The sequence below is a fragment of the Poecilia reticulata genome, chromosome 12 (genome assembly GCF_904066995.2).
Source record: "Poecilia reticulata chromosome 12, P_reticulata-male-v2, whole genome shotgun sequence".
NCBI lineage: Eukaryota > Metazoa > Chordata > Actinopteri > Cyprinodontiformes > Poeciliidae > Poecilia > Poecilia reticulata.
Window position 1 is genome coordinate 23,727,344 of NC_088841.1, and position 20,820 is coordinate 23,748,163.

A 20,820-nucleotide genomic window follows, 5' to 3' on the forward strand; every position below is an offset into this window, starting at 1 on the left:
TTCTCTGGCTAATCTATGCAGACATGTGGGCGCGTTTGTTTTGTCATTGTGGAGAAGCTCACATCCCAATCTGCTGAAGTTCAACCACTAAACTTTAAAAACTCATGTCGTAAAACTGATATTTAATTAAGTCTGGTGTAGAGGGAGAATTATCAAAAATAATTATCAAAAATCTGTCAAAATTGAAAATTCAATCTGAAGCACAACTTTTTCATCCCATTGAGTGACATTTAAAGAATTTATTAATATATTATTGTTAAATAAATTAAGGTCTTTATTTATTTACACGAAAGGAAAAATGAACAAAACTAAACACTTAAACTGATTCTAAAATCTACTTCACGGAAAAGTGAACAGTTTCAAAATGTTATCAAAAGTTCAAGTTTCTGTCTGGAGCTTAAAGAGATGATTTTACACTGCAAAAACACAAAATCTTACCAAGTATTTTTGGTCTAGTTCATAGTTCAAATACTTTATTAAACTTTCTGTAAAATTTCGGAGCTTGTTTTCAGTAAATGATGCCTTAATATCGATGAAGAAGTTCTAGTTCCTTTAGCAGATTATTTTACTTTTAACCTGGGAAAATGTTTTGTTGTGATTGAAATAATTTGCCAGTACAACTTGAACTTACTTTTTTATCAATATTTAGAAATTATTTGCTAAAAACAAGCTTTTATATCTTGGATAAAAGCTGCTTGATTTGTATTAATTCAAGTGTTTCAAGATATTCACACTATAAACTATAAAAATAGTTGCTAAGATTATGTTTTTGTAGTGTAGAAGTATTAATATTAATTTTAGTTTTACCAAATATCCTTGAATTGAGACTCTAAATACCTGTTCCAGTTGCTGCGTTTCTATTAGCCATAAAATTGCATGAATTGGAATTACTAAAATAAATTTGCTTTCTGGAAACACGGAAGTTTTTGAAAAACTCACGTTTACAAATTAAAAAGTTTAGGCACTTGGATGAAGTGGCTTTTCCAAAATTGGTTTATTTCTCAAAACTGCAATGGAAACGCACTTTTTTTGCATCACACGAATCACAGGAAGTTACTGCTGCTGGAAACAACAAAGAAGACAATAACAGGAAGTAGTTGGAGGATGATGACGCAACATGTTTTTTATTGACTTATTGCGTGATCAACTTTTTCACATGTGAATTTTATTGCGTTTCTTATTGAATGGAAACAACACAATTACGAAATTGTCTTTTTAAAGTTAGCTAAAGAGCTAAGCAAAGAGTTAGCTCCACTATTAGCTCATCAGCAGAAGTGTGCCCTCTAATGTAGGCAGTTAAATGTGTGTCAAAGGTCACAGCTGGTGTGACCTGCTAGCTGCATGAGTTTTCATCTCTCTGGTGCTTTTAACCAGACGCTAATGTCTTCGTCCAGTCAGAACTCCTTTCTTATCTTCTTGTTAGCCTTCAGTTATCATCTATGTCTTGTTTATGATCTTAATAACATCTGTTGGAGAACAAGCTGAACCAACAGTTATAAACGCTCCATTGTCAAGAGATGAAGACTTAAATCTTGAGTAAATTATATATTTGAACCGTGTGATTTTATTTCAAAGAACTCCCTGTTCTGGACCATGAAGCAGGACACGCAACTGAAGAACACGAGGATCAGTGAAACTAAAATCTTAGAAAAACACACAAAATACTGGATATGACGAACTTCACTATCAGATCCAGATGGTTATCTCTGAACATGGACGGCGATCAAACACAACCGAGCAAATGTAGCAAATCTGGTTCTGGTTATCGGATTGAATCCATGTTGCTTTAGATCTCAAAACCCAGAAAATTAAACCATAAATTCAGATTTTCTTCCATTTAAACTCATCTGGTGCTGTTGCAACCCAACTTACTTCCCCCAGATCTGATTCCTGTGAGAAAATAAGTCAGTTTAACGAGCTGCTCCTTAATTTCTTTGCTTTCAACAGGAAACTGAAGCTGGAGAAGGAGCTGGCTGGGATGCTGTGGAGGATTCGGTGGGAGGACCTGCAGTTCGAAAGCCCCAATAAATACCACAAACGAGCCGGCAGCAGGTTGACCCTCTCACAGGTAGACAGACCTGGACAGTAATGATGCAAAGCACTTAAATGAGGCGACACCCACTTGGTCTCACATTAAAAGCTGTTTGTTTTGGTTTTTATTGAGCTGTGCTACCATTTTAACCTGTGTTTGATTTAATCAAACTGGATGAAATTCAAAAAGCAGTTTTGAAGTTTCATTTAATAAGGGGAAAACCAATGTTTAAACCAAGAAAATAGCCCCAGTTAAACCACGAATTAACCAGATTTGTTTGGAAATCTGAGGCCAATTTCTGCAGCTACACTAATGACTTTTTGGGTTGGCCTAGTCAAAGGCAAGGCAAGTTTATTGGCATTTCAAAGTAATTAAATATAGTGTGATGAATACTAAATAAAAGTAATGGGAGCGTGACAACAGATTAAATTAAGGATGTTCCAGTTATTATTAATCAAAGGCGACTAAATGGGGTTTTAACCTTGGTTTACAGGAACTCAGTGTTCCGGCAGTTTTTCAGTTTTCTGGACTTTTGTTCCAGATTAGAGGAGAATAAAAACTGAATTCTCCATGTCTGGTTCTGGTTCTGATTCTTTTTAGACCAGAACAATGTCTAAAAAGATAAATAGGAAGGAAATAACCTTCCTATTTATCTGGCAGGTTGATAAATAGTAAATGGATTAAACTCGTATATCCAGTCATTTTGACCACTCAGTGCTTTGATACAACAGCAGCAGATCCGATCACAGATCTGCCTTTAAAGTCAGTCAGAAAGCCGCAGCTGATATAAATCACTGTTGCAGTGATCAGTGTGACTAAAGAGGAACACCTGGATGAGTTTTATGGGATATTTAATCCTGAAAATGTTCTTCGGGTGATAGAAGGCCGACTTTGTTAAAGTCTTTATGTGACTCTGAATGTTCAGGTCAGAGTCCAGCATTACACCCAGAGCGGGAGTGTTGAACAGAGCCACTGAAATTGTTTCCAAACTTGTTGTTTTTGCCAGTTTATTCATGGTTTCTACTTGTTAAGTGTCAAGCAAGTTATTATTAAAAGTCTATTAAACAAGCGCACCTCGGATTAATTTCACCCTCTGCAGCTGCAGCTGTGAAATTACCGTAATAACCCGATATTGGCTGGAAAGTGCAACGTCTCCCCTTTCAGAAATTGTTGGAATTTTTCAGATAGCGCTACGTGTGGCGGAATGACGGTACTGCAAATTTGGCCGTGTCGTCGGCGACACGTTCGTTGTTGTTGGGTTAACCTTGATTAATTTTTAAAAATGGTTTATTTTTACACATTTTGGTTTTTGAAGATTACATTTTTGGAAATGCTGGATTTTTTTTCCACCTGTGCTCTTTTCCATAGTTCAGTGATGTCATCGTGCCCAGGGCGGCCATCTTGTTTCATAAGCATGTTTTGAATTCAGGTGAACTTTATGACCAAATGTAACAGTTAAGCCAAGATTTTTAAATTAAGAGAATAAAGTCATCGTATTACAAGAATACAGTCGTAATGGAAGAATATAAAGTCAAAATAACGTGAGAATAAAGTGTTAATATTACCAGAATAAAGGAGAATATAGATGTTGATCCTCTTTTGGTTTAAGGTAATAATTTAAATTTGAACAAATAAGCATCAAATTATGTTTAGTAGCAGCATTGTAATAACTCTATAAGCTTCTTTTCATCGTTTTAAGACGTTCTTCTGGTAATATTTTGTTTTTATTTTGCCAATATTCTGGTAGCTTTTCTCTACTACTTCATCATACAACTCAGAGAAGGGATTATTGGAATAAAATCCACTCTTTGAAAATATTTTCTGCCATTTTTAGAAAGGAAAGCAACAAAATCTGTAATATTGCATGTAAAATTATAATTGAACCATTTCTTTTATTTATTTATTTGCTCCAATCTGAGCTGCAGCCCTGACAGAATCCCAAATCTTCTGCGCGTTTACACATTCCTGGAAGCTTTTCCAGCGGTTTGATCCAAGGTGGCTGGGCTCTCAGCGGCAGACGCACATTAAACGGTCGTTAAAATGAGGCCTGGGTCTGGCCCCGCTCCTCGCATTCAGGGTGCGAAGCCCGAATGCCTCTCCTCTCCCACACGTGCAAGCGCTCATGGAAATCACAAGCACACACCTTTTTAACGACTGCCTCTCTGTCTTGTTCTGATAGTGGGAAATACCGTGTTTTTCCAACCTTCTCCGGCTTCCCGCTTTTCCATTTTGCATTCATTACAAACGCAGACTGAACAGCGGGTTTTTAGAATCCAGAAACATAATTCTTGTAGTTTTTTTGTGATGTGAGACTCTGTAACAGACGTCTGTTCTTCCTCTCTGCTCCTCTCCGTCTTCCCAGAGAGGATCCAGCTACGGCTCCCTGATAACTGCCCATGGAAAATATCAGCTATTTGCAAAAACCGGCTATTTTAAGGTAAGGCTTAGTGAGTTCTGACATTTTCAACTCCTGCACACTCCTCTCCCACCCACACACATGTGCAGAGAAAGAAAGCCGGAGAGCTGGAGAGAGAGAGAGAGGCGAGAGAAAGAGAGAGAGTGTGTGGGCGAATTTAGGTAGTTGGTTTTAATACGAGCTGCAGAATGCGTCACTTTGCTTTTCTGTTTATTTTTTTATTTGTGTGTGTGTGTCTGGTTCTGTAACTCCCTCAGTCTGAACACAACCATTAATTTGTTGCTGCTAATTTTTTTTCTGTGCTGTGCAGAGGGGGGGGGGTGAGACAAAGAGCTGTATTTAGCAGAAAGATGTTTATTTTTGTTTAAATGGAGACGCGGATAAACTTCTGAAGTTCTCCTGGCTGACCTGAGGTGATTAAAACGCGGAGAGAGAGAAAACATGGTGATGTAACGTCCCTGACAACCTGCAAAACTTCAATACAAGGTGTTTTCTCTGCTGCGAGAGACGCTTCGACTGCATGTTTCCCGTTTAACAAAAGTCAAATCTCAATATTAAATCAGACCCAGCGACTCACCTTGCATTGCTGCTACAGAGGCAGCTTATTTTTTCCTCTGCAGTCGATCATGTCTTCATCGCTGTTGAGTTTCAGCTCCAGTTTGCAGGAAAGTCTGCAGATCTTCAGCAGACCTGGATGTTCTGTCTGCAGAAAACTGGTTTCACAGCCGATTTTTATGATTTATGTAACGTTTTCTTAACCGATTAATCGTTTCAGCCCCATTCACAAACGATTAATTGTGATTAATCGTTTAGCTGAATTGATCGTCAGCTAACTTAATAATTGATTGATTGTTAACTGGAGATTACAGGCCAGTTTCTGCTGCAGTTTTGAGTCTAATCAAACCTTGGGTTTGAGTTTCTTTTTTATTTTCAAAATTTCACAATAGTTGGAGAGACGTTATGCTTAAATAGTCAAAATTACACATGCAGGCTCAAATATATACATACACCAACACTAACATATAAAAGTCCACAAATATTCTATTATATTTATAGCTGACAAAATAATAGATTGTGATTAATCAATTATTGAAATAACCGTCATCTAATTTAGTAATTAATTAATTGTTAACTAGAGTATACAGACTCAAGATGGATCATTTGATGAAAAGATACAACATTTTCAGAGCGGTATGGAAGCCAAAGCTGTTGAATTTTAGGCGAATATGTTTGTTTTCTAAAGTGAAAAAGTCTCATCTAAATTGTCTGTATAAATAAATTTTAGCTCCTTTTTAAGAGTATAAAAGGAAATTTCTTTTGAATTTTCTTCTGTTTTTATGCAGAATATTATTGGTGATTTCACAGGTGTTTTGTTTTGCTCACAGGGGAACCTGGTGGCCATTAAACACGTCAACAAGAAGAGGATAGAGCTGACCAGACAAGTATTGATGGAGCTGAAACATGTGAGTATTTTATGTAAACATCCTTTACAGAAGACAACAACGTCACTTTACGTTCCAGGATTCAGCACCAAATAAGTACTCAGACGTTTTCCACACAAAGAACTGAACATTCAGTCTGTTATAGTTTTATGGTTTCAGGCTTGATGTTTATTTTTGATTATTGATAAGTGATCACAGTTGCTACCGCTGCTATTAGCTAAGCTAACATAGCGGCGGTTGATTAACTAATTTAAACACCTGCTATACTGATGATGTCAGAGTTGTTGCCTTTTTTTAGTTTTTAAATAAACCGAAACACAGAATTCCACATCACATCTACAGGAGTGTTTATCATAGTCAAGCTAGCATAGCTGACCTACTTCCCTCTCCCTCGCTATTTTTTCTTAATTAAAACTTGTTTTTGGACCTTGTCATAGCGCCACAAAGCACTGTGTCCCTTTTTATTTTATATATCAGGCATACATTTAAGATTTAGCTTGTCACATTGATAGCTTAACAGCTAAAGCTAATGCTAGTCACCGTTAGCGAGCAGCTTTTTGCCCTCCAGCAGGGAGAAGAGGTGGGACGTCATGCTGTGTTTAGGAACATTATTTTTTGTTTTGGGAGAAAGAAACACTGAATCCATCAGAGAAATGGGCATTTGTCTTTAGATATTTCATTTAGAAAATCAGAGTAAATATCAGAGATGAGTGAGAAAAGAAAAGCAAGAGAATAGAAGAAGTGAAACTTAACACATACTGTCGTCCTTCTATATCTCATCGGTACACGGCGCCTCCCTCCCATCTGTAGGGATTTTTTCTCCGTTTCTCCCGTCTCTGGTTAATTGGTACCTCGGTTCTTAAATCAAACCCGGTTCAAAGGAGTTTCGGTTGGAAAGAGAAGATAAACATCTTCACTGAAACCTCCGTTATCAGTGCCATAAGTCAGAAACCTTCATTATCAGCTCATTCTTCTCAGGAAATAAGCAAAAGTTTTATTCTACGAAACAGATGCAATACGTCAAATCCGTCCACTCATTTCTGTTTTTCAAAATCCAACAAATTGTTAAAAACAGAGCTGGTGTGGAGTCATTTTACAAGATCCAGCCAGATTCACTCCAGAAGACATTCGCCAGCTCACTGGTTTTCTGAAATGTCTGTGTATAAATAAACTGTCATTCAATTAAAACAGCTGCAGTCAGAGGAGAAATGAATCTGTCTTCCAATCGATGTGCCTTTACAGGAGTTTGAATCTGTTTCTGACTTAATAAACCCTCCAACCAACAAATGAAAGTCTGGCTTTTATCAATATGTTCAAGCATCGCTGAGTGTTGCTGCTAGTTTGTTACCTAGAAACTAAAACCCTTAAACCTCCTTTTTGACACAAACGGCAGCAGCGGCTGATGAAAAGGCCCCTCCGGCTGCGAAATATTTACGAGTAAGCGATAAGGAAGCTAGAGGAAAGACAAAAATCTCACCACTTAATGTGGTTTAGTGATGGAAACTCGCCGTGGCATCGGGGGGAAGCCATAACTTGGAAATTACACTGGCAGACACGAACAAGACGGATGCTTGTGGCTGCTGATCATTCTTGTAGCCTGCAGCTCTTGTAGCTTTAGCTCTGCGGTTCGGCAGTGAATTTTGGGTCATTTTGTGCGAAGTCGTTTCTGAGAGGACGGGTTAGTGGCCGTCGGTCTGCGATGCCCCGCGGGCCTGATGGCCTGTCAAACCTCAGCTCAGGGGAAGGAGAGCAAGCCAGCCAGATGGGGGAGACGGCCGGGCCTGCCAGTGGAAACTTAACCGCTTGTGTTCCAGGGTGCAGCAGAGGAAAATAAATGGGGCAAAGGGTAGGCTAACAGCGTCTCCTGAGCCATGAAACAGGAGCCGCTAACGCTCGGCGTTCGCCGTGAGAGCAGCTGTCAGTCACGGCGGGTCGGAGTAGAAGAGAGCGCTGTTGAAGCGATGTCCTTTTGAAGCTGGCTGCAGGTTTTTCTGACTGCTGCCTCTGTCAGCGCGTTTACCGGCTGGAGTGAAAGCGTCGGGATGGAGCCGTTTGCTTCTACAAAAGAGAAATTCACACCTTTGCATGAAAGGAATCTGGCAGCAAATGTTCCCTGTCTTAACCTCAAACATCTGCATTGGATGGTTATTATAAAACTAGCATTTGATTATATCCAATGTTCCTAGTTAGGGCTGAAACGATTAATCACGATTAATCGATCATTCAAATATAACAGCTTTGTTATCTTAAAGATGTTAAAACAACATCTTTGCCCTCAAATCATGTTGTTCTTGCTTCACCTGGTTCAGATTTACCAAAGGAATATCACAGGTATCGCCTTTTAGGAAATAAAATGTTAATTTTTTATTTCAAAAATCACTTGAATAATCTATTTGGATATTTACTGTATTTCTAATATTTTACAATAAAACTTTAGTGGTTAGTTGAATATTTTTTAACAGATTAATCATCAGAATAATCGATGGCTTCCAGTAGGGCTGAAACGATTAATCACAATTAATTGATTAATAAAATATAATTGCAGTTAAGACCTTTGTTTGTAAACATGTTTTATCCAAAACTCCTCATTCATAAAGTTTTAACTTCATCTAGGTCAGATTTACTAAAGGAATGCTACAGTATCGCATTTTAGACAATTATTTAAAAGCTTTCAATTATCTCTTTGCATCTACAATATTTCTAATACTGTATAAAAAAGACTTAAGTGGTCAGCTGAAAAATCTGTAGGATTTTATCTATTTAGTTGTGCAATTTAACGATTAATCTTTATGTTAAGCGATTAATCGATTGCTAAATTAATCGTTAGTTCCCAGTTTCACTCCTCCTTCTTGTTCCACTTTGATATTCCTGCCCAATACGACTTTTTAACTTTTTTTTTTTTTAGCGAATCCTCCTCAGCACACTGGCCCATTCATAACCTCTTGCAGTACATGCACATGTGTCAACTTGGTTCCCTCAACACATAGAACCAGAGCCGGCACAACCAGGTCCACTGCAAACAGACTATTTTGATGAAAAGCTGGCAGCGTTGTCCTGAGCAGTCGGTGCCTAAATGAGCCGTCAGTGCTCTGTTTCCGTGGGGTTTGGGAATGTGATGTTTGGAAAGAGTCGGGCTCACAGCCGCCGCTGAGTGTTTGTGCGGTTATTTTCAGATGAGAGACGTTCAGTTCAACCATCTGACCAGGTTCATCGGGGCCTGCATCGACCCGCCCAACATCTGCATCATCACCGAGTACTGCCCCAGAGGAAGCCTGCAGGTAACTGCAGCAGAATTCACTTTCTGACATGTTGCAACCGCAAACTTTAGTTTGTTTTTTTAGGATTTCATGTTAAAGACGGTAAGAAAATGCTACGTGTTTGTGAAGTGGAAGGAAAATGTTGTAAAGATTTAAACTATTCTAACAAATTAAACTCTGTTCCTCTTTATTCTGATACCAAGAGATAAACACAGTTCTGATAATCCGCTAATACTGGAGCTAATTTTTCATTTAGCTATTAAGCCAACTTTGAAAACGTTTAGCTTCCCTTGAAATAAATTCTTCCAGATAAATACAAAATCTCTAATTTTTTGGGCTCTTTTGGAAACTTTTAGTTGAATAAAGTCAAATATTTCTCAAAAAAAAAAATTCTAGAAAATTTTTTGACTTTGCAAAATTTTGTCTAAAATAAGATAATTTTAGAAAACTGTAAAATATGAGATTAAACTCCAAATTTGAGTTTTTTCTGGAAAATTTTTGACTTTTCAAACTCGGAAATTCCAAGATTTACTAGAAACATTCTGACACTAATCTCAAAATTTCTTACTTTTTTTTCTCGCAAATTTTAGACATCCAAATTTAGAAAATTCTGAGATAAATCTAATAATTTCATACTGTTTTTTAACAGAAATGTTGAACTTTTGAGGTCAAATATTAGCAGCTTATTTTTTCTGAGAAAATTTTTGAGACCACTTTCAAAATTTTTGAATTTTCTTGCAAAATTTTCACTTTTGGAAATCATAAATTAGCTTTTTTTTCTAGAAAATTTCCTAATTACTGTCAACACTAATGAAATTTTTCTCGCATATTTTTGACTTTTGGAGCTTAGAAATTTTATTGTTTTTTTTCTAGTAAATGTCTGAGATAAATCTAAAAAGAGTTTGTTTTCTTTTTATATTCAATGTCTCTAATACCCCATCATACTCTCGTCTTAAATAAACTTCTGAAATAACATTGTAGCTGATAAAAATTGCTTGATAGTCCAACTTGGCCTGGACGCCTGGCCTTACAGGGAATCTGTGATAAAGCTAAACTTGATGGTTTTTAACATTTGGTGAGACAGAAAAGGCGTCTCAGCCGATGTGATTCCAGGAAACGGGTCGGCTCGGGTAAACGTTGCAGTTATTCATTAATATCCTGCCACGGCTCCATGCATGTCAGTAGTGAAGATGAACAGAAAAGGAAAAAATGCTGATTCTTTGCTTGATCCTAATGTAAACTCTTAGGCTGCTTTGGCAGATGAAAAGTCACGGGGTCTTTTGCTCTTTTTTTTTCGGTCTGCTCTCGCTCTCCCAGGACATTTTGGAGAACGAGAGCATCAACCTGGACTGGATGTTCCGCTACTCGCTGATCAATGACATCGTGAAGGTGAGTGGCCTTCAGGCTGCAGACACGGTAAACACACCAACCACAGGCAGCGTATCGATTCATGTGTTTTCACATGGGCACCAGCTAAAGGTTGCTTGTTGTGCCATGCAGATATGCACCAATCTTTCTGCGTTGCCACGGTTTCACATGAGCTGAAATGGAGAGAAGGAAAATCTGCTGCAAAGTTTGTTATTGACCTGAAGTGGTTGGGGAGTGTAGGTGACAAATGAAATTTCATCATGAACTCTGATTAAACGTAATCATGGGAACAATTTAGAAGATTGCTTTTAATCACACGTTTCTGCTGGACTGATTGCTTGATGAAGAACTTCGGCTAAATCAGTTCCACCAAATATGAAACGATACTTTTTTCCAGTGGAAAAATTTAATTATTCTTAAATAATGTCACAAAAGAAGGGCAAAAATTTCCAGTTAAGAAAATTATGACAGTTCGTTACTATAATCATGTTGTACCAAGATAGGATTTAATTTATGTAAAAACAAAAAAGATAGAATTTGTTCAATTATTATCAAGTTAAATTTACTTTGTTTTTTCCTGAAACAAGCAATTTTGTTTAATTTCTTTTCCTTCCTAAAACCAGCTTCTCCTTAGCTTTTAAACATTGTTTTTGTCGACCCTAAACTAGCTTAGCTATGTTAGCTTAGCTTGCTTAGTTCAACTAAACTAAGCTTAGCTGAACTAGCTTAGCTTAGGGCAGCTAACCTAAGTTAGCTTAGCTTGCTTAGTTCAACTAAACTAAGCTTAGCTGAACTAGCTTAGCTTAAAGCAGCTAAGCTAAGTTAGCTTAGCTTGCTTAGTTCAACTAAACTAAGCTTAGCTGAACTAGCTTAGCTTAGGGCAGCTAACCTAAGTTAGCTTAGCTTGCTTAGTTCAACTAAACTAAGCTTAGCTGAACTAACTTAGCTTAAAGCAGCTAAGCCAGTTGATTATTTCCAAATATAATAAATTTAAAATACCAGAGCATATACTAATCAAATTTAAGGAATTGTAATAGTCAATATAATGTTTCTACCGTAAGATAATATTTAGTAATCAAATAAATCTTTGACAGAGCCTCTCATTTGCTAACTGAAGAAGCTAAGCAAAAACAAAAAACGTACAAATTTTAAAACATTTAAAAAGGTTAAATCGTACATCTACTTTGACACTTCTGCAATGAGTCTTTGATTTTCCTTCCTTAAAAACAAATATTTATCTTAGCTTAGCCTAGCTTAGCCTTCCTTTACTAGCAAAGATAAATATCTGGGCCGTTTCAAAAGATGACAGACTTTAACTATTATTATTTCTGACAAAATTACCTTTCCTTGCATTTTCTTTTTTTACCTTTTGATGTGAACTTTATTTTTCTTTATTTAAAGCTAGCTTATGTTAGCCTATCAGGATCTATTTTAGCTTAAATTATCTTGGTTGAAAACAGAAATAAATCATAACTTTAAATAATGACCTATTCTAACTGCAATCATATTGTACAAGCTTTTTACTCTATTAATAAATGTAGGTTCTTTGTAATAGGGAATATTTGTTTCTCAGTAGCTGGCTTAGCATAGCTTAGCTTAGAAAGTTTAAATTCCATTAGCTGAAAATGAGATGAAGTATCCAGGATGTTGCCATCGTCAATTTTCTGAATTAGGAGTTGTTTTTCTGTACTCATTTGCAAACTTGTCAAATTTATTATTTTCTTATGCCTGCATTTCTTTTGCTGTTTGACGTGTAGAAACAAAAGCAGACAGAAAGAGAAACGTGCTAACGCTTGACTTCTGTTCACCAGGGAATGAACTATCTCCAAAACAGCTACTTTGGCTGCCACGGAAATCTGAAGTCATCTAATTGTGTGGTGGACAGCCGATTTGTTTTGAAAATCACAGATTATGGTTTGGCTAGCTTCCGCTCGTCTTGCGAAAACGATGATTCGCATGCCCTGTATGCAAGTAAGTCAGCTCCAAAATGCAATTTCACAAAAAGCCTCCGCTTCTGTTTGTTTCATCATGCTGTGTTTTGCTCCAGAGAAACTGTGGACCGCTCCAGAGCTGCTCATATACGACCGGCACCCTCCTCAGGGGACCCAGAAGGGTGATGTGTACAGTTTTGGCATCATCTTGCAGGAAATAGCTCTGAGGAATGGACCTTTCTACGTGGAAGGCATGGACCTCAGCCCTAAAGGTAAACACAGCTGTCTTTTACAAGCCTGCAAGAGGCTCAATTAGCAAAATTAGCAAATAAGAGCAGTAACCTGAAAAGAATTCCACCTAATTTAAACAGACACAATCAAGAAAATGTTTATTTTTAGCGTCATGCCCCATGTTTTCCTTTCACTGTGACATGACGTGTTGGCCAGATGTCATCATGTCAATCGAACCTGCAACAGCTGCGTCGAGGACTAAGGCCTCCATATGTGGGTTGTGCTTAACCCCTGCTCCACCACAGCACACCCAAGTATTTTCTTTTTTGACCTAATGTTTTATTTGGACATTACCTTTAAATCCATAATTTACACTGAGTAAAACTTAAATAAAGCTGAAATGTTTGATATTCTTAAAGAATATTTATAATACAATATGGCTTATGTTTTTACAATATTTATATAAGTACTTTTACCAGAATGGTCTGGTACACATCTTTGCATAAATTTTTTTTAGTAATGTTAGCTAGCTTATGCTAGCATGTAGCATAGCTTTTCTTAGCTTAGCTTAAATTAGCTGGAAACTTTTTCCAAAAATGGCTGCCATAATGTCATAAATGTCTTGAAATGTTAACATTTTCTCCATTTTTTTGTATTTGTGATAAAGCTAATTGTTTTCTGTCTTGAAAGGCAGATTTGTTTAAGCTATCTTGCCTTAAATTAGCTTATTTTACATAAAATTAATCAAGAAACATAATTACTGTCACCAAAAATGTTGATAATTGAATATAAAATTTGCTTTTCATATTCACATTCATGGTCTCCTTTTATAAAACGTGATTTGAAAATTAGCTGCTATTTCTTGAAGCCTTCGCCTAGCTAACATAACCTTAGCTAAAAATGCTGCTATCATATAATTTATTTTACATCATCAAGATCCCAGTTGTCTTTTTTAAATTTATATTTAGTATTTTAAAAGTTAGCTTAATTTAGCCTAGATTAGCTTAGCCTAGCTTAGCTTATCCTGGCTAAATTAGCTAAAAACAGGCATTTCGATGGAACATCCAACCAACTCTTGATTTCAACAGCTTAACTTTAAAAGGAACAATAAATTGTAAATATTTCACTGAAATTTGCTTTTTTTTCTGTAACTGAGATTCATTGATTTCCAAATGGATGGATGGATTTCTCTCCTTCTAGTCGTTGAAAACTAGATTGAAAAGCAAGTCGAACTCCTCTCCGTAGGGGAAAGAACCATTTCCAGAACGGCTATTTCAGTTGCCATGGAAACCTGAAGTGGTCAGTTGTTGTGTTTTGAAAATGACACATTAAACCCAGATCAAAGTTTTTCCTTTTTAGTCTTAATTTGTTGGGGTTTTTTCTTACATCTTGGATGCATCTCGCATATTAAAAAGTAAAATATGACAGCATGACTAAGGGTATTATTGAATTTAGCCAAAATGCATGCAGGGAGGGTGGAAGGTTTTAACTTGAATGTAATAAATCGGCTTCCTCAGCCTGTTAGCCTCGATTGAAACCTTTTATTCAGAGTCACGTTTCCTGCTGCGTATGTATGAACAGCCTGAGGGCAGAAACCTCATGTCACACCGTAACATTTCCATTTTAACTAGAGTCTTTAAAAAGCTTTTATGCATCTTTTGTCATTGAAGAGGGGAAAAAACAGAATAAATAGTTTCATAGAGCTTTGATTTGTTTTATTCATCAGAGGAAAAAGTGTTTTACCGAACAAGTGCTAAAAACTTGGAGTGCCTTAAGAAATATAGTAGAAAAACGAGTCTTTATATTTTGAAACGCTTTAGCTTTTATCTGCTGCACTTAACGTCAAAAAGAAAAATGAGAATTTGTTGTAAAAGAAATTAGCAGCAATGTTTTTGCATAATCAACATAGTTGTTGCTTGATTAAAAGCAAAGTTATGCAGAAAACTGAAAAAGAAAATGTAATCTGGGTGCAGATTAGATTTTGCTTTCTTTTTGCTTTTAAAAGTTTGTATTTTTTAAAGTGTAAATTAGTTTAGTTTAACTTCAATCCTTCCAAATGTAGCAACTTCTGAGTTTTTTCCAGGTTAGCTTAGCAGCTACCGTAGCTGGAAGGCTGCTTTCAAATGTGATTAATTTAGATCAGTGTGGTGACATGTTTTGCATTTTAACATTTTCTTTTTGAAATAAATTTTCAGTTTTTTTAAACTACTGAAGTAAAATCAAGTAATGCTTCTACAAAAATGTACACATGAACAAACCAAAGAGTTTATAATGTTATAAAATGTTGTTATAAAACCCTTCAAATCAACTGAACATTTGGTATTTCTGTTGGCTGATGTATTTTTGCATTTTGTTTCTGTGTTTGAAATTATTCGTCTTAATCCAATCAGACACTAAGGTGTGTTTTCTTCCACCCTTAGAGATCATACAGAAGGTGAGGAACGGCCAGAAGCCGTACTTTCGGCCAACGACGGACAACAGGTGCCACCCGGAGGAGCTGACCATCCTGATGGAGGGCTGCTGGGCCGAAGACCCGACAGAGAGGCCCGACTTCAGTCACATCAAGATCTACATGGCAAAACTCAACAAGTAGGTCCAACATGTTTTCCCTTTAAATGGTTCATTTATTCCCCAAAAACATTTGGAAACAGCAGAATCCTATTAATAAACATAACCACAGTAATGTGTTTGAGTTTATTGAAACTTATGTGGGCAAATTAATTACATCAACAACTCAAAAAACTTATTATGGAAAATTCACTTTTTGCAGTTTTGTACTTACGTTTGTGATTCTACTGCTCCTGAAAACATCCAGCAGTTTTCTGGCAATAGGTTCATGTTTTTTGGTGTCTTCCAAATGTAGGAACTTCAGAAAAACCCAGCCCGTTACCTATCAACCCCAGTGGAATTCTGCCCATTACCTAGCAACCCTGGCGGAATTCCGTCCGTTACCTAGCAACCCAGAGCGTCAATATATTTGGTCATCTTGTTTTACCGCTCCACTTCTGCTTTTCAAAGATGTACGGTTGTATAGTTGTGCATCAGTTTGCAGCCATTTTCCCGTGTAAATGTTGAGTTTGGGGGCGTGGCCAGCAACAGTTTGGGGGCGTGGCCAACAGCAGCTTATTTGGATTTAAAGCAACAAGACGCCCTAAAACAGCTAAAATCTCATTATCTAAGAATGACTTTGTACAAAAAATGTAACAAACTTGTTTTGTATATATAAACCTATCCTGACCTGTTAAATTATGTATTATAGGTCACTTTTAAATTAACATTACATTATATTAATATCTTCCTCTTCAGACCTGACATGAGAAGCTAAATTGAGATTGATAGAAGGATATTTTTAGCAGTTTCTGACGGGTCCAATACGTTGGTGTTGGGATGAAAATAAGAATAAAAACCGAACGACGGTTTCTGATGAATGTTTGTAATTCCTGACAGGCGGCTGTTTGCGGGAAGCGCCTGTGAGAGCGTCGGTGTGTGTTTGAGTAACAGAAGAGTTGGAGTCCATGTTTCTGGTATTATTTTCTATGATCTTATGAATCATTTATGTGCATATTTTGGTCGGAGTATTATGTCGATGCAGGAAGGGAGGCAAGCATGTTTTCCCCTGAGAGTGGAGCATCTGTCAGAAAGAGTTAGTGTGAGGATCTCTGCTGAAACAAAGTGACTCTGAAGCGCACACATGCTCAGAAACCAGATACACTGCTGGCAGTTTGGATGTTGGAGAAACTCTGCAACTGTTCCGTCATGGGAAAAAATGAAGACACCACATGAAATATTCAGTTCTTTCACCTGAAATGTTCACATATTGATACATCGTCTGTGTACAAATTTATTTCAATATTAAACATCCACATGCAGTTATGGGCACGATTATGCCAACATGTAGCACACTTAGCTTCTCCTAAATTGATTTTGTCACATAAATTCTAACACGCTAATGTTCTTGGCTGTTTTGCAACTTTTAGCTGAATAAAGTTGTGTTAAGGTTTTGGTTATTGGCTATAGAGATATTCTTATATTCAAGCTCTTACTTTGAAGTGAGAAGGCTGTATGTTTCCTCTCCTCATGTTTTCTCTCATTTTTACCCAGTAACATTTTTTAAAACAAGAAACATAAAGGAACAAAATAAAACATGGACTGTAGAGAACAAGATGTAAACATAAATACAACATCTAAGGGTATTTATAGAAAATGTAGATTATAATCTCAAAATCTAATTGATGGTAAGAGTTGTAGTTTTTCAAAGGAAGAAAATTTTAACTGAGATTAGCGCTTTAGCATTACCGGCCAGTAAATATACTGCATTGCGAATTAGCATTAGGTTCTGCTAAAATCTGTTTTGTTATTGCAATGTAGCATTAGCTTTAGCTAAATACCATGTTGGTGTAACCGTTTAGCATTACCAGAATTAGTGTTTATGATTAGTGCTTTAGCATTAGCACACTAAGTTTTTAGTTAGCATTGCCCATCTGTCCTTCTGTCCAAACGTGTAAGAAAACCATACTAGTTGTCATAGGGTGTGTTTTTTTTCTCATGACTTATTTGCAGGGATATAGTAGTTTAATCTGGTTTAATAATTATTAACCACCTGAATTATGAATTAAAGTTATTGTTTTAACATCCGTCTAGCACAGGATTGGATCTGAGCCGTTTTAGTATCTCGGTGTGTGTGGATGGTTGTGTGGGATGTTTGATCAGATCTGACAGTGAGTGAAGAGTCATTGAACTGGTCGGGCCTTTGAATCGTTACCTCATTATACTTCATTAATAATTTAACCATTTTATTGCTATTTTTTCCCTTTTGGGGAAAAGAAACTAAACAAATCTATTGTGTTTGCAGCACAACACAAGAAGCTAATGTTAGAAAAATGCTTTAAATTTGTTCCTTTAGTTTTGAGAATTAGCATTCTGTCCATATTTACAATGAGACGGTGTCATTTACTTTCTTTAAGCTCCTCTTGAAGACATGGATCATGCAGTACTGAGTGTTATTTACATGTTTTTTTCCCAGAGACGCGATAAAGAAGAGCTTACATTCATCATTACATTCAATCTGGTTCAGCAGATTGAGTGAATGCAGCGTGAAGCTTTTACAGGTTCTGACTTTCTGCCTGTCAGCTGCAATCAGTGGCCGCATCTTCAAGCTGTGGCAGGAATATCAAAATATGGGTCATTGTTCGTTAGACTGAAGCCGACGTGGAGATTTCTGATTCTCAGCTGGAAAAACAAACTGTTAGGTTGTGCTGTTTTCATTGCAACACCTGAACACTGTGGGACACCGTGGGACAACATTCAAACTTTGGAAAGATAAAAAAATGATCCATTCAGCCACATGAACTCAGAAGTCCTTTGGAAAATCAATGTCACCCGAGGCAGCCCTCCCTCTGCTGCATCCAGCAGGGTAACTCGATATTGCACAAGGGAGGAGGAAGGCATAAATCTCTGAGCAGAGCAAGTTCTCTGGGAACAAGCTGGATAAAAATGTAGGCGACAAGTGTTCTGTTTTAAGATGGGTCCAGATTTAATCAGCAACATGGATGGTGGTTGATAGTAACTAAGGGAGTTAAATCCAGCGTCTGTCATGATCTGGTGGAGAATCATCGTTCTGAGCTCGGCTGAGATGAACAGAGATGCTAAAGTTGCTTATGATCCTCTATCATCAAAGGGAAATCTATCATGGCCGTCCAGAACGAAGCTGGAACTGAATGCCAGCAGGCCAGATGGGTCTCATCTGACAATGTGGGAACAAAGTGAAACAGAGGAACAATCAGGACCGAGTTTCAAGATGAGCTCAGGGGAGATGAAACGATGATAGAGGAGAAACCAGGAATCCAAGATGGAGGAGGTCAGAACGACTGGGAGGGATGAGTGGGTGGATGGATGGATGGATGGATGGATGGATGGATGGATGGATGGATGGATGGATGGATGGATGGATGGATGGATGGATGGATGGATGGATGGATGGATGAGTGGATGGATGGATGGATGAAAACATGGTTCAATATTTTCATTCTTTTCCTAATCAGCCAATCCAGGAGCCGGATTCATTTCGCTTGCTTGATGGTCAGCCAATGGTCTGATTGGCTGACCATCAGACCATGGGTGTTAGCTTCTGTGCTAACAGCGCTAAGGTCATTTCCACTGGTCATATTACAGCATATTGATGTATATTTTGTGTTTGAAGAGTTAAACTCTGCAGTCATTTCTAGATGATATCCCTAACATTCACAGATATTATCTCTTCTGCAGCTCCACTGCAGTACGAAGCCATCAGTGATATAAAACAGCCAAATTGGACAGATTGAGAGTTTTCCTCTCAGTCGACCTCTCCTCTATTAGCCGTGTTTCTCCACATTGGATGGCTCTGCTCACGTTCAGCTCTGAGTGGTTTTAAGTGAAGAGGTCCTCATGATTGATGACCTCCGAAGCACTCAAGGATGCTGCTGACAGGCTCGTCCCTCCGCTGCTGCTGGCCTGGGCGGCCCGCGCCTCGGCGCTCCGTCTGCTGGTTACCCTCATCAGGAAAATGCTTGTTGTTGACGTGACGTGATGGATGGGCTGTTATTTTGGGAGCGAGAGTGAAAGGGTGTCCGGCGACAAACGGTTTGGTTTGGACCCACACAGGGAGCCTGAAGCTGGCTGTGAAACGCTGACCTCTCACTGCCAGCATGAAGTCTCTCCATTGTTTGAACACTTTCACTCTGATTCACTGGAAGCTTTCATCCATTACTGGAGGTTCAGACCCAAAATATAAATCCTTTTAAATTGTACTTTAGATGAATTACAGCGGATTTGCTGCTCCATGTCTCCCCCAGAAAACCTGCTAACCCCGTTGGTTGGGTTCTACCGCAGCCATTCATCCAGCGACCCGTCGGGTTTTTGAGTTAAAAAATGTTTAAAGTTGACAGGAAATTTGAGAATATCACTTGATAATTATGTGTTATTAAAAGATTGGAAGATTAATACCTGAACATTAGCTATAAAGTCTTAAAAATACAAATATAAAAAATGCTAAGCCTGGTGGGGGTAGAAGTAAAGCCTGGAGGCATTATAAGCCTGGAGGCCCACCAGGCTCAAAATGCACTGGGGGAAACCCTGATGTCTTTTCACCAAATGGCCTTTATTGAATCTTTATACTTCAGATAACGATTAATCGATTATAAATACCTTTTTTTGTTTTTCAATTTAACTCTTAGAATAAAACTTAAATGAATCATATTGAATTTAGTTTTATTGAACAATTATTTAGTTATCGATTAATTATATTGACGAGTCTTATTTGATTATTAACTTATTAGTTTGACGATTAATTGATTAACCGGATAACAATGGCCAAATTCTGCTGATTTTTCACTTAAGACTTTAAATACAATCCCTGAAATACATTAGAAATTTTAAATAAACTAAAAATTTAATTATATTTTTAAATAAATGCAACAACTTCGCGTTACTTTTGTGATCACTTTTCTGCTTGACTTGGATCAATACTATGTAGAGCTAATCTGATGAGTATTTTTTGGATTAAGTGATTAATAATTGGAACGCAGAGGGAGATTAATATAATATAATAAGAGTTTTTCCCCTCAGAATTCAAACCAGATGAAGCTAAAATTACATCACATGAGGAATTTTGGCTAAAACATGTTTACAGACAAATGTTTCTTTCATTATAATGCAAAATGTTTTTATTTTTTGTACACTTTTAGGTTATTTCCTTCTCTGAATATGTTTTTTATTTCACCACATGGCTTTTTTGAACGCTTAATCGTTTACAGAATTATTTGAAAATTAGTTCTACAATCGATTAATCGCGATTAATCGTTTCAGTCCTAACTCCCATTTATTTAGTTTGTCTTGTATTTTCATTTTTGCATTTGTTGTACTGTACATGTTGAAATGCTGGGCGCTAATCTTCATGTGACCTTTTTCGATTGAACTCAGAGCCTCGTTACTCGTTAGTCGTCCATGTCTGATATTTGCTCCTTTAAAGATAAACAGCGTGTGGGCGTCTGTAGGCAGCTACGACCCAGTAGCTACTGGGAAGGTGCCAGACATTGATGCTTTGAGCCTCCATGCTGGCGTGGATGACTCACCTTCTCGCTCCGTCTGAGTAACTGTGAGCGTTTGG

At 37.4% G+C, this 20,820-nt stretch overlaps 1 protein-coding gene across 1 annotated transcript in view; it reads left to right on the plus strand.

Annotated features, from left to right (window-relative positions):
• The window catches only part of npr2 (natriuretic peptide receptor 2), a 62,369-nt gene that overhangs the window by 33,804 nt on the left and 7,745 nt on the right, over positions 1-20,820 (plus strand). The window contains exons 8-15 of the mRNA XM_081613323.1: positions 1,948-2,068; positions 4,395-4,469; positions 5,834-5,911; positions 9,064-9,168; positions 10,465-10,536; positions 12,327-12,486; positions 12,563-12,718; positions 15,098-15,266. Of these exons, the coding sequence (XP_081469449.1) occupies positions 1,948-2,068; positions 4,395-4,469; positions 5,834-5,911; positions 9,064-9,168; positions 10,465-10,536; positions 12,327-12,486; positions 12,563-12,718; positions 15,098-15,266 (936 nt within the window). The remainder of the gene's footprint in view (positions 1-1,947; positions 2,069-4,394; positions 4,470-5,833; positions 5,912-9,063; positions 9,169-10,464; positions 10,537-12,326; positions 12,487-12,562; positions 12,719-15,097; positions 15,267-20,820) is intronic.